This window comes from Micropterus salmoides, unplaced genomic scaffold (assembly GCF_014851395.1).
Source record: "Micropterus salmoides isolate LMB-PRFRI ecotype aquatic unplaced genomic scaffold, ASM1485139v1 Ms_hic_scaffold_20, whole genome shotgun sequence".
Classification (NCBI taxonomy): Eukaryota; Metazoa; Chordata; class Actinopteri; order Centrarchiformes; family Centrarchidae; genus Micropterus; species Micropterus salmoides.
Window position 1 is genome coordinate 2392341 of NW_024041151.1, and position 14378 is coordinate 2406718.

Consider the following 14378-nt stretch of genomic DNA (forward strand, 5'->3'; position numbering starts at 1 on the left):
GAGAGCTGGAACTCAAATCCCAGATGACACAATATTCATAATGTCAGCAGATCTTTATTGTTTGCAGGTCAGAGCATCATCAGCATTACACAGGTGTGACTGAGGAGAGGCAGTCTGTCCTCAGCTCTTATAGGACTTTGATACAACACACATTAACTGTAATCTTCTTTATTATTGAGAAAGATATTAAGATATATTATTAACACTCTCAGAACACAGGAAGAGGTTTCAACCCCCCTCCAGGCTAAACTCCTTTATAATGAGTTCACTTAATTTCCCAACAGCTTCAACATTGTGACATCATGGTGGATATATAAGACACGTCTATTCATACAAGCACAAACACAATCATAGTGGAGAAAACATGATTAGAAGAGAAAACTAACAGCTGTTCAACACCAAATAAATCTGCTGCCATGATTCAGCACTGATGATAATCTGCACACTGAACTCACTATTGGTGAGCAAACATGGAAGTACAAGAAGAGCAGCAGTCATTCCACACCACAGAGGGCGCTGTTTCCAGGAAGTACACATCTGACATTTAAAAGGTGATTACATTTGAATTTCCTCATGAACTTATGACATCATCATCACACTTCATAGAACTAGAATGAAAAAGCTTTTGTGATGTTTAAACATCTGGATCAACAGTGTAGAGCTTGTTTTCTACACAGCTGCTGCTCACACTGATGGTGTTCACCTGCTACATCACTGCTGCTTTAACAGCTTTACCAGCTGCTGTTAGTTTAGCAGACATGTACCGCAGTCCTGCTCTGGTTCCTTTACCTTCTCGACTCTTAATCTCCTCCAGTTTCTGGACCTTCTCTGCGTCTCCTTTCTCCTTCATCTTCTCAATCAGGAAGTCCAAGTGGACATGAGTGGACAGTGAATCAACATTCAGGGCGATCTGATCCAGTCTGACAACATGTTCAAAGGACTTTTCCAACATCTGATCTTTATCTTTCTGAAGTTTTTCCATTTGCTTTTCTAAAGTTTCCAAAAGGCTTGTTGTCTCCTCACAGCCTGCTTTACCTCTTTCATACTTCTCTTTCACATCTTGCTGGGTCTTCTGAACTTTCCTTGTCTTGGTCACATAGATCCACTTTTCTTTCACATGATCTGATACAGGACACTTCCTGGTACATGAAGTGCAGCGGCCACCTTTCATGACCTCACAGTGTTCAGGATACCAGGCCAGTGTGCATCCAGGATAGTGACAGTTCTCCTCACAGACTGTACAGCAGACAGCTGCTTCATAATTCATCCACAACCACCTCCTTCCACCATCAATATTTTCTTTAACTTTGTAGATCTCATCATCTTCTACAGTGAATTCTTCATTTCTCTTCATCTCTTCTTCATATTTCTTCAGAGCTTCCTGAGTCTGTTGGTTTTCTCTCTGTTTTAGTTCAGTGAACTCAACTCTCTCTTTCAGGTTTTGGATGCAGGCTGTCAGTCTGATTCGTGAATTCAACACTTCAACAGTTGTCTTCAGATTCTGAGGTGCAGTTTTTTCCAGAAACTCTGTGAACTGTCTCATTCCTCTGGTTGTTATTTTATCGGCATGTTGAAGGGCTTCTGTGTCCTCTGTTCTGTCTTTATCCTGGCGGTTATTAAACAGGAAGTAAACAGGCTGATTCTTTTCATTTCTGGCACATTTAATTTTTCCAGTCTTGAGAGCTTTCAGAACATTTTCAGGTGTCAGACCATCTGAGTGTGTGATGAGAGCAACAATGTTCTTCTCCATGTCTTTTCCAAACAGAGACACCACTGAATCAAAGATGTACCTCATTCGGTCACTCAGTCGATTCTCAGTTGCTTTCAGCACCAGACCCACTGCATTCATCTCATGAACTTCTCCTGAGCGGAACCAGTCTAATAATCTTTGACTGACGATGTCATCATGTTTGATTCCTCTGGTGTCTCCGTATCCAGGAGTATCGATGATGGTCAGAGAGTAGGGCAGAGTTTCACCTTCAAAACCAAAGATCTGGTACACCATCACATCTAATGTCTGACTCTCTGCTTGGCTTCTTTCCTCGTCCTCGTTCTCCCCATCCTCTTTCTTCTTCTCGTCCTCTACGATCTGAAACCAGACATCATCCTCCCACTTCACTCCCATGGCGTAGTTGACCAGAGCGTTGACCAGAGTAGATTTTCCTGCTCCTGTTTCACCCACAAGCAAGATGGTTTTGTTTATCTTGTTCACATTTCTTTCACCAAAAGTCATTCTTCTTAGAGATCCAATGTTCTCTTTCTTTGGTCTCAGCTGGTAGACAGCAGGAGGTCCTGATCGGATCAGAACACTTTTGGAAATTATGTTGTCATATTTGGATGAGCTGTTCCTGTAGAAAAGTAAAGACATGAGCTGAACATAGAATTAAATAAATAAAATCACTCTACTTGCTTACCCCACCTCACATTAAAGCAGTTCAGTGTCTTTATACCACCAAGAACTGTCCTTTATTATCTGGCAGCTGTGCATTAATTTCTGCTAATGAAGAATATAACAAGGCACTTCTGATGTAGATGTTTGTTCACACACTCAGATGCTGTATCTGTACATCAGAGGCTGGTTAATAAAGCTGTAATGTTTTAATGTAATGGACCATGAAACTCTTCCTTTATAAGCTCCCTCTCCAACTTCTACCTGCGTCCTTCTAACGTTTCATAAAATAATAAAAGTCTGGTTCTTTTAGATTTGAATTGTTTCTATAATCACATCAATCTGACACTTTTCCAGTTTTCACTCTTAACTCTGCTCACGTTGTAAATGTTCACATCATGCAGTAAAATGGGATTCAGCAGCGTGATGCATTTCAACAAGAAAATAAACTCTGAAACTCTGTGTTGTTGTAGAAACTAGTTTTACTCACGTTGCCATGGTAACAGCTTGACAGCAGCTTATTGGTTCTCTGGATGAAAGAAAAACAATCAGTGACCTCCTGTCAGCTGTGCTGCTGTTATCAGCAGCTGTCAGCAGGTACTGGATCTTAAAGGTTCAGTGTGTAACATCTAGTGACATCTAGTGGTGACGGTTGTGAATTGCAACCATCTATCCAGTCTACCACTGCCCCCTAAAGAGCGTAGGACAGCTACGGTGGCTGACACAGCACAAAAGGTGTCTCTTCTGAGACAGCAGATAGTGGCCAGTCAAGATATGAGGTTTCTTTAGGTAGATTTATTAAAAAATGATATTTACTGAATTATTCAGTAAAACCAGATATTATTGTGACTCTGACACTGACAGACAACATGGAAAATGTAAGCCAATAGTGTGAAACACTGTCACTGTTTCTGCATCACAGTCCATTATAAACCACATATTAAATAAAGTTTATACAAACATTGACAAGGGAGACACATTAATTCTCTCTGTGGAGTGAGGACGCCCCCTGGTGTCTCATGCTGAGTACAACAGCTCCCTCCCTCCCCCACATCACAAACTAAACACAGTCAGATCCTGTTGGACTAAATCCATTTATTTTTTCTCGTCTAATCATTATTATGGACCCTCGCCAAAACTGCCCGCCAACAATAATATCTGGCCCACTGCCAGATTATGGTGCTTTGATAGCAACAAAAAATATAAATAAATAAATCTTTGCTTAAAAATAGATCTCAGTCATGGCAGCAACAGTTACTCACATAATCACTTCCTCTAGTGGTTTTGCCTAAAAAATAAAGGTGTGAGGAGCTCGTTTACTATAATGATGTATCTGGAGTTGAACTGAGCTTTTACTTTGAAAAACTCTGAACGACATTAAAAGAGTCTTTAGCTGCTTGACACAACTCTGAAAGAGCCGACAGAAAAATGTGATTCCCCTAAATGTCCTCTGCCTGGAGATACAGAGAAATGAAAAAGCGTCTGTGGGTTGATGGATGTGGATCAAACACCGGGGAAAAAAACAGTGCAGCACATGCCGTGATCTGAGAAACATTCGCTGCAGAATCCATTTGTTGAAGAGAGAAAAACCTCAACCCTTGGGTTGTGAGTCCTGCGCCTTACCGACTGAGCTAACTGACCAACATGTTGATGCAAGGTCATTTTATAGCTTATATTCTCATCCTCCATCTAATGGTTGAAAATATTGTTCTGATGCAAAACTTATTTTAGACCCCTGCTGTATATTACTACTACTTCTTCTTCTAACATGTGTATTCAGCATAATGATGAGTGTCTGCACTGCCTGAAGAAGTGGAAGAAAAACGCAGTGACGAAACCATAGACTGTATTTAAAAACGCAAAACGCGTTCTGTAGCGCTGTTTGTCTTTTTGTCTTTTTCAGCTACTGTAGAAACATGATGATTCATTATGTAGATATAAATGTCTCATTCTCAGGTAATAAAAACATAACGCTTCATTATGTAAGGTCTTTACACACCACTGAAAACATAGTTATAGATTGCATTTCTGTCGATAGATCCTCAGAAATTTTACACAGTGAACCTTTAAATGTTGTTGGTCAGTTTATTTGCTGTACAAACAGATAACAGTCCACTGCAAAGTAGCGAGAGAATAACATGACACACCAGACCGCTGTGATTGGTCGGCTGGGTAGCCTCGCAATGCCTCCGAATCGACAGGAAGTGCCCCGTGCTTTGAAGTAACTTTTACAAGTGGCCAAACCAGCGGCTGTAACACGGTGGATCAATGTATTTGACCATCACAACCCGAGCGAAATGACTCGTTTCACTATCAGAATGTGATCCATTCGGTCGATAACATCTGAAATGTCTACAGCAGCTGAATGTATATAATTTAACCCCCATTCATGTTAGCGGAGGGCTAAACCGGAAGTTAGCCTGCTCGGACGGCTAAAGTCAACACAGTGTATGCTGTAGTGCTACTGGCAGCTAGTGTTTGGGGATGTAATTGCAGAATGACGGAGACACCGATGCATAAGTATAAATGCCTGGCTACGCACGTAGACCCTACGCAGGAGTAGAAATGTGCCATAAAGGGGATAGCCTACCATATCAGCAGAGCAGTAATGCACAGCAGAGGGGCAGACTATTATGACCAGGGCTGTGCAGAGACCTCTGAGCAGCCGGTGCTCAAAGTATAAAAGGTGCTCATGGAACAAGGATTTAAATAGGGCTGTTCTGACAATATCGATACAGAAATATATTGTGATGTATTCCTTGCTGATATGCGTATAGTGATGCTTCTGTATCGATACATCAGCAAATGCTGGGACACAGTGAATACCCAGCTCTAGCTTTAAAACACTGTGGGCTGACATAACTTACAGGGAACAGTTGCTGGCGAGGGGTGGTTGCTGCTGTTGTTGCTGCTGATGCTACTGGAGGTGATCTGTGACTACAGATATTAAAACAAACATAAGATATATATTATAGCTGATGAAACAAATATGTGACCATGACAAGATGGAAAGATTGCTGACAGTATTTGGGACTGACTCACTACGACTGACCTGCTGTAGCTGCAGCCGCTGCCAAGGCTGACTGCTACCAGAAAATAAGAGGGAGACGCTCACAGAGGAAACAAGATACCAGGTTCAAAAAAGTGTGGGAAATAATTTGAGAAGGAAACATTAATGGGGAAAGGATGAGGGAGGCGATGGCAGGGGTAAGAGAGAGACAAATATAGACAGAGGTGTGTCTGTTTATCTTGCTTGTGTGTCAATAGTTGGAAAAATTGTGATAATGATTTTATAGATTGCATTGTGAATTTAAGATATACTTGTATTTTTATTGACTATATGTCTAATCATAAATCTAAATAAATAAACAAAAGGACTACTAGCCAATCAGAAGCAGAGAAGGGCGGGTCAGCGAGAAGCCGGTAAACAGCTCGGGTTCAGCCGTACGTGTTGCCGACCGGCTTGGCAACATGGACATGGAGAGTTTCAGAGCGGTGAGTTATTAATCTGTATCCATAAAGTTTTAACTGAGCTCTGTCTCTACATCACAGGAACAACTTTATGTCCACTGACTGCCTGGAGGGTAGCTAGTGTTTGGAAGGGAGAGGAGAGCTGTGTGCTGCAGCTCGCTGTTTCTGAGGGCGTGTCGGAGTAGCTGTTTGGCGAGCGTTATGACACGTATTTTCTTGTGACATCACAAGAAAGCGGAAGTAAAGGCTGGACTATAAATGAGCTGTTTTCAGTTCAGAGCAGAGTTTTCTGTGGGAGATGGGAACTCACTTTGGGCTGGACTTTTTGCAAACCTATTACATGCACAAATAAAAGGGAATATAACTCAATAAAGGACAAAGCCAAAAAGCAGAATACCACCTCTTTAATATTACGACTTTTGTCTCAAAATATTATTCTAGCCTTAGCGAAGTTTGCAGTGTTGCCAAAGTATTTCACTGTCTTTGCACACACATCACACACAACATTATTACCTTCACAGCTAAAATACAGCCAGACGTGACTGTTTTTACAGTCAGCAAGAGTCAGGATTCAATGTAAAAGTGAAATGTAAAGAGCTGCAGCTGCTCACTTCAAAGGAGCTCTGTCACAGAGCCATAACGCAAGCATGACTTTGACAGGCGGAAGGAGAAGTAGTTCCTATCAACAGAGTATAATTAGACCATCCTGGTGACAGTAAGATACTTATGATAAAACACACACTCACTCAAGTGAGTTCAGATATCGATCATTTTACATGAGTATCGATCCTAGAGCAGGAAACGTTGGTATCAGAAATATCGATACTTTACGATCGATCGGAACATCACTATATACTATATTGCAAAAGTTTTCAGTACACCGCTTCACCACTGCTGATGTAAGGCTTGGATGCAACTGTTTGGCCATGGAAACCCCTTCCATGAAGCTCTCTATGCACTGTTCCTGAGCTAATGCGAAGGCCACACCACGTTTGGAGGTCTGTAGCTGTTGACTCTGCGCCTCAGCATGCGCTGACCCCGCTCTGTGATTTTATGTGGCCCAAACAGCCCGTAATCGCCCCTGACCTTCACTATCACTGCTGTATTTCATCACGTGGCTGTTTACTCTCTCACTGATGACATGAAGTGACAGTTTAGAGTTTTAAACAGAAACAGCTTCACAGTTCACAGATCAACAACATGTTTCAGAGTGAAACTTCATCTGCTGCACTTACTGAGGAAATATCACCTGTCTGTCTGGAGGAATACTTCATACATTAAGTACAAGTTTCCTGCACTTACTATCTGCTGTTAACTCCTGATCTGGACGTCTTAAAGTATTTAAGTGCTCTCACCTGCTGTTCACCTGTTGGCTGCACAGAGATCTCTGATGCTGAGGAGACAGAGCAGAGATCAGTTTGTATCAGCAGAGAGGGAGGACGCCCTGTGGTCACATGATTTCACAGAAACAGTCTCAGAGACAGGTAGCAGAGACTGCAGTGACTCTCCAGACTGTTCCTCTGCTGGATTGTGAATAACTGAATGTTACTTTTTGTATTCTTCACTAAAATGGACTGAAATAAACATATTTGCATCAGAGTAAAAATATTCTTGTCAGCATTAATGCTGCTGCAGCGTGTCTTCTGGGATTCAGGTAGAGAAAGGTTTGGTTATTAGCTATAAATTATTAGAGTAAAATTAATTAAATTATTAATATTATAAAAAGTATTAATTGGATTGACACCTGGAATGAGGTATCAATAACCAAACGTTTTTCCACCTATAAATGCCAGTAATTGAACAGTTTTATTGCTGGCTATGCCATAATAGTTCCGAGTGTTTCTGTCTGTCTCCTGTCAGTCTGTGTGTCAATCAAATAATCACCTCTCCCTGTGATCACCCAGATGAAGGTTAGTTTTTTAAAGTAAGCAACCGCTTAAAACGTACAGTTTGCTAATGACTCGTGAGTTTATCTCAGTTAGTTACAGTGGGTACGGAAAGTATTCAGACCCCTTTAAATTTTTCACTCTTTGTTTCATTGCAGCCATTTTCCAAAAATCAAAAAAGTTCATTTTATTTCTCAGTAATGTACACTCAGCACCCCATCTTGACAGAAAAAAACAGAAATGTAGAATTTTTAGCAAATTTATTAAAAAAGAAAAACTGAAATATCACATGGTCATAAGTATTCAGACCCTTTGCCGTGACACTCATATTTAACTCAGGTGCTGTCTATTTCTTCTGATCATCCTTGAGATGGTTCTACACCTTCATTTGAGTCCAGCTGTGTTTGATTATACTGATTGGACTTGATTAGGAAAGCCACACACCTGTCTATATAAGACCTTACAGCTCACAGTGCATGTCAGAGCAAATGAGAATCATGAGGTCAAAGGAACTGCCTGAAGAGCTCAGAGACAGAATTGTGGCAAGGCACAGATCTGGCCAAGGTTACAAAAAAATTTCTGCTGCACTTAAGGTTCCTAAGAGCACAGTGGCCTCCATAATCCTCAAATGGAAGACGTTTGGGACGACCAGAACCCTTCCTAGAGCGGCCGTCCGGCCAAACTGAGCTATCGGGGGAGAAGAGCCTTGGTGAGAGAGGTAAAGAAGAACCCAAAGGTCACTGTGGCTGAGCTCCAGAGATGCAGTCGGGAGATGGGAGAAAGTTGTAGTAAGTCAACCATCACTGCAGCAATCCACCAGTCGGGGCTTTATGGCAGAGTGGCCCGACGGAAGCCTCTCCTCAGTGCAAGACACATGAAAGACCGCATGGAGTTTGCTAAAAAACACCTGAAGGACTCCAAGATGGTGATAAATAAGATCCTCTGGTCTGATGAGACCAAGATAGAACTTTTGGCCTTAATTCTAAGCGGTATGTGTGGAGAAAACCAGGCACTGCTCATCACCTGTCCAATACAGTCTCAACAGTGAAGCATGGTGGTGGCAGCATCATGCTGTGGGGGTGTTTTTCAGCTGCAGGGACAGGACGACTGGTTGCAATCGAGGGAAAGATGAATGCGGCCAAGTACAGGGATATCCTGGACGAAAACCTTTTCCAGAGTGCTCTGGACCTCAGACTGGGCCGAAGGTTTACCTTCCAACAAGACAATGACCCTAAGCACACCGCTAAAATAACGAAGGAGTGGCTTCACAACAACTCCGTGGCTGTTCTTGAATGGCCCAGCCAGAGCCCTGACTTAAACCCAATTGAGCATCTCTGGAGAGACCTGAAAATGGCTGTCCACCAACGTTTACCATCCAACCTGACAGAACTGGAGAGGATCTGCAAGGAGGAATGGCAGAGGATACCCAAATCCAGATGTGAAAAACTTGTTGCATCTTTCCCAAAACGACTCATGGCTGTATTAGATCAAAAGGGTGCTTCTACTAAATACTGAGCAAAGGGTCTGAATACTTATGACCATGTGATATTTCAGTTTTTCTTTTTTAATAAATTTGCAAAAATTTCTACATTTCTGTTTTTTTCTGTCAAGATGGGGTGCTGAGTGTACATTACTGAGAAATAAAATGAACTTTTTTGATTTTTGGAAAATGGCTGCAATGAAACAAAGAGTGAAAAATTTAAAGGGGTCTGAATACTTTCCGTACCCACTGTACTGGTGTTTGGTAATCAGAATCAGAAGGAGCTTTGTTGCCAAGTAGTTTTTGGGGAATTCGAGGACTTTGCTTTGGTGATAAGGTGCTACACTTAGACAAACAGTTGACGTACATAAATGTATAAATAGGTAATAGACAGATTCAAGTTTTATAAGAATAATAAAAGAATAGAGAAAAACAATACAACTATTGCAGAGAATGAAGTTCAGTAATGAAAAGCCAACTGTGCATCTTCTGAGCTACATAAACCCAAAGTGGTGGACAAGTTCAAACCTGCTGTTTAATGTTTTACCACAGGAAGTCACATTTCAGGCCGTGTGCTCAGATACAAACGCGGGGAGGTCTGGGTATTCAACAAAGTGTATAACTAACGTGTGCAATGTCCAAAACTCCAAGTGAAGTAGTCCACAGCAAAACAAGACCCTAACCTAATTCCACAGAGGGAATTAGGCTCCATCCAAAAGAAAAAAACCCACACATTAAACATCCAGGGTTCCTCACAAAGCGAAAAAGCAGATAATCCGAGAAGGACCAGAAGTGAAACGTAAATCCAACTCTATGGAAGCAAACGGACAACTATCAACAAAGACTGAAAAGAATTTAGAAATAAAAAGCAGACCCACACGAGCAAGAAGAGTGAACAGACAGTCTGTACCAACCAGGAACCTCCGGGTCTGAAAAGGGAAGTAACTAAGGAAGAGCCTTAAACCTGCATCCTTTCTAACAGCCAGCAGGGAGCGACTCCACTGTCTGCAGAGAGAAGTCTGACTGCATTGGACTTTATTTCTTTATTAATAGAAAAGTAATGTCAAAGCAACATAATTCATAAATCACAACACTGCATACAACACATAAGAGATACAGAGGTACATTTAGCGAGAGGGCACAATAACAGAACAATAAAATAAAGATCTCACAGAAAGACCTTCAAGCCAGCACAGACAATAAACATCTTCAGAGACGTTTTGTTGGAGGGGAAACTTTTTGTTCTAAAATAAATAATTTTGTATTAGTGTGAAATTTAGCCAGAAACAACATAAAACTGATAAAGAAAAAATGATTACAGTGTTGCTTTTATTGAAAACCCCCAAAAGGACATTCTGCCAGAACAAGCTGAAACCTGAATATATAAATATCAATAAATGTTCATACATCCTGACAAAATATAAAATAAGTAGAGTGCCAAAACAAATGTCTACAGGCGCTTTCACACCCGTAGTTCGGTTCATTTGGACCAAGTGGAAACAATGATACTCTGCTGCATTCAGTTCTGGTCCGGTTCACACTACAGTTTTAGAAACAAACCAAAAGAAGTAACCATGACGTTACTTACAGGTGACTTGTTGATTGGACAGATTTATCAAGACCCACGTGGGGAAATCAAACTCCGGTGACTGACAGAAGTTTGTGCTTCTGATCTGTATCGCAAAGAGCTCACAAATTAATAATTATTATAAGCATGATTAGTAACGTTAGACGCAGATCAACCACATAGCCTGTTATGAATAATAGGCTACGGTAAAGACAGGACATGTAGCAGGCTACAGTAATAATTCAGGGCTTATTAGCCTATAGTGCACCGTCAGTAATGAATGACAGGGTAAACGGAGTAGATACTACTGGCACTCCTTTCTAACAGATTTTAACCTATTAATCAGGGAAATACCTGCGCTGACAAGTAGGCTATACCTTATAAAATGATTTTTATAAACATAGCGGCTTATACAGATAAATGATGCTGAACACATGTCGCTGTCAGCAGATGGATTTATTAGTGGTTTAGCTTAGGAAATAATGCTCAGGTCACATTTCTGCTATCATAAAATCCTGTGTTTGGTTCATTTGCTTTCACACCACAAGCGAACCGCACCAGAGTTCGTTTGAAAGCGTACCGAGACCTCCTTGTTTGGTCCCCTTTTGATGCGCACCCGTGCCGCAACAAGGGGAAAACGAACTTTAGTGCTATTCACCCGAACTAAATGATGCAAGTGTGAGTCGATTTTTAATGCTAAAGGTAGGTGCATCTCCCTGACGAGGGACTACAGATGTAAAATAGCCTTGGGCTAATTCATATATACATTGCTGAAAAGCTAAGATGTCCATTAATATGATTAATAAATAGCCTAAAATTTAAAAAAAGAGTCGGATATTTTTCAGAAAAGTCCAAGTAAGGAGGCGGTTGGGTGGATGGAGAGACAGAAACCCGATTTTCATTTCCTGTGTCAATATTAGATGTTTTATTTATGTTACAAAAGGTTACTGACAAACATATTGTAACAATTTGGGAGTGAGAATTTGTTAGAAAAGGATTCATCACAACTTCAACTGGTGAAACAGTCTCTACCTACCTGATGAAGACTGATGAAGGAAATGGAACATTATTTATCTCACCCTGCTAATCTGGAAGAAGCTGTAAAAACTGTTCATATTTATAATATTAATCACATCTTTTCTTTTTATGTTCATCGATTCATTCCTCCACGTTTTGAATCTTAATGATAGATATGTCTGATTAAAGAGACTGAGATTTAGATACAGCAAGGACTGGTGGTAAAGACCAGATCCCAACAGGTGCCATGTTCTGGAACCCCTGGCCCTAAAATGACTATTTTGAAAAAAAGAAGACAGAGGAATCACTAAAGAAGATTAATTGCCAACAAGGAAAAAAAGGTGTAGTGTATTTAGCTCCTTTTAATTATTTTTTGGTAATTGTTATATAAGACAATTAGGGGCCGTTGGCTGTGTAGGAGCCATTTATGTATGATATTTATTTTTGTTTAGATATATTTATATGGTATTTTGGACACTGGGTGGCAGTGATTAGATGCACATGGTTGTATATATAGAGGGCAAAGGTGACAGGAAGTGGCAGGCACAGGTAGGGGCAAGGCTACACAAGGCTTAGATCAGACTTGCAAGCCCTTCCACTACGTGAGGCAGACCTGGAGTATTGGACTGATGGGTCTTGTTATCGTGTGGGAGATAAATTGTGTGCTGGCTATGCAGTAGTAAAAGCTCAAGGAACTGGACTTGTTGTTGAAAAGCTGAAGTAATACCACAGCCTGCGTCTGCACAGCTTGCAGAACTTGTGGAGCTAACAGAAGAGTGTTGTTAGCAGACGGACAGCGAGTGACAATATATACTGATTCGGCATATGCACATAATGTATGTCATTTTGTTTGGAGCAGTGTGGAAAGGTCGGGGGTTTAAGAGAACGGATGGTTCTCCAATACAACATCACGCACAAATAATAAAACTGTTGCATGCTATGATGAGGCCTAAAGAGATAGCGATAGCTAAGTGTGCAGCTCATAAAACAGATGCGTCAAGAGTGACACAAGGGAACAAAGCTGCTGATGAAGCTGCAAAAGCTGTCAATTGGGCAAGGTTTTTCTGGTCACTCATGGGGTGGACTTGGAAGACAGAATTACGCTTAAGGAAGTGATTTGATGCAGGAAGCTGCTTCTATGATTGATAAACAGTTGTGGCTGGACCGAGTGCTGTTAAGGATTCTACGGGTCTTTGGAGAAATCACGAGGGACTGATAGTAGCACCTCTGGACCTGTTAGGTTTGATGATTCAGGAAGCACATGGGTTAGCTCATGTTGCCAGGGGGAGGTTAGGAGAAAATCACAAAGGAGTATGGTTTTTGGGCACCATATTTGCTTGAACAGATTGATTATGTCGTAGGCAGGTGTACAATCTGAAAAATAATGTCTGCAGGGTGTGACTGTTCCTCCTGGTTACATTCCCACCCAAGGGGTCCTATGCGTGAGTTAGTTGTTGACTTTGTCGATATGATAAAACCAGTTGAAGGGAAAAGATACATGCTAGTGTTGTGGATAGATTTTCACGATGGCCGGAGGCCTGTCCAACCAAGTGGAAAGACGCTCAGTCGGTTGCCAAGTTTTTGTGTAGAGAGGTCATAAGCAGGTGGGGACTTCCAGATCGAATATCATCAGATAATGGGAAAGAGTTTGTGGATAAAACAGTGAAATTGATTTTGCAAAAATTGGGAATTAAACAACACAATCTATTAATCGATTAACTTGTTCATTTCTGCACCGGGACATTTACCATTTCCACGAGTCAGGAGACGTATTATGAAGAGCGGTAAAGTCCGTACGGCGGCAGGACGGGGTGGTTGGCGGGTCAAAGCCCAAGCTCAGCAGAACATTTTGAATGACAGCAGCAGAAAACAAATCACACATGTGCTGAAGGAGGCTCCTGCATGAGGTCCAGGCGTGTCTGACCCCCCCAGGCGGACCGCAGTCTCGCCTACCTTTAATTACCATGGAAACAGGAAGTTTACCTGGAGGACGGCTGTGGCTCAGGAGGTAGAGCGGGTTGGCCGTTAATCGGAAGGTCGGCGGTTCAATCCCTGGCTCCCCCTGGTTGCGTGTCGAAGTGTCCTTGGGCAAGATACTGAACCCCGAATTGCCCTGGAGGCTGTTCCGCCAGTGTATGAATGAGTGTGAATGTTAGTTTCCGTTTGAGCACTTAGGCTCAGTGTATGAATGTGTGTGACTGGTGAATGCAGATGTAGTGTAAAAGTGCTTTGAGTGGTCAAAAAGACTAGAAAGGCGCTATACAAATACAGAGCATTTACATTTAGGACTCCGCGTCCAGGTCGTCCGTCAGAGTGTCGGCGTTGAAGTCTAAAGGCTCGGCGTCCTGCAGCAGCTCGACGCAGTCCCTCTCCGGCCGACTCCCAGAGCGGGAATACTTGGCCTCTGTTCAACAAACAGCTGGTTACTAACAGCAGAGGGTCACACAGGTTCAGCCGCCGGGGGTCTGTTGTTGCTGGGGGCCACGGCGTCCGAGTAACTGGTCTCCTTCATTTCGTGGCTGCTCCTGTTCCTCGCGGTGTAGTCGTCCTCTGGTTTCCGTAGCGCTC

The 14378-nt window shown here is 41.9% G+C and overlaps 2 protein-coding genes across 2 annotated transcripts in view; both read right to left on the bottom strand.

The window, feature by feature from the left end:
* Positions 1–34: 34 nt before the first annotated feature.
* Positions 35–10148, bottom strand: LOC119914693. Its single transcript, XM_038734151.1, has 4 exons — positions 10105–10148; positions 7216–7253; positions 2880–2918; positions 35–2348 (listed from the first exon to the last, which is right to left on the bottom strand). The coding sequence occupies exons 3-4, from the start codon at positions 2885–2887 to the stop codon at positions 707–709; spliced, it is 1650 nt and encodes a 549-aa protein (XP_038590079.1). The 5' UTR covers positions 2888–2918; positions 7216–7253; positions 10105–10148; the 3' UTR covers positions 35–706.
* Positions 10149–13571: 3423 nt separating this feature from the next.
* LOC119914692 (G-protein coupled receptor-associated protein LMBRD2B) overlaps positions 13572–14378 on the bottom strand; it is a gene marked incomplete at its 5' end in the record, with an annotated part of 28267 nt that continues 27460 nt past the window's right edge. Inside the window, 1 exon segment of the mRNA XM_038734150.1 lies at positions 13572–13793. Coding sequence (XP_038590078.1) covers positions 13790–13793 — 4 coding nt within the window.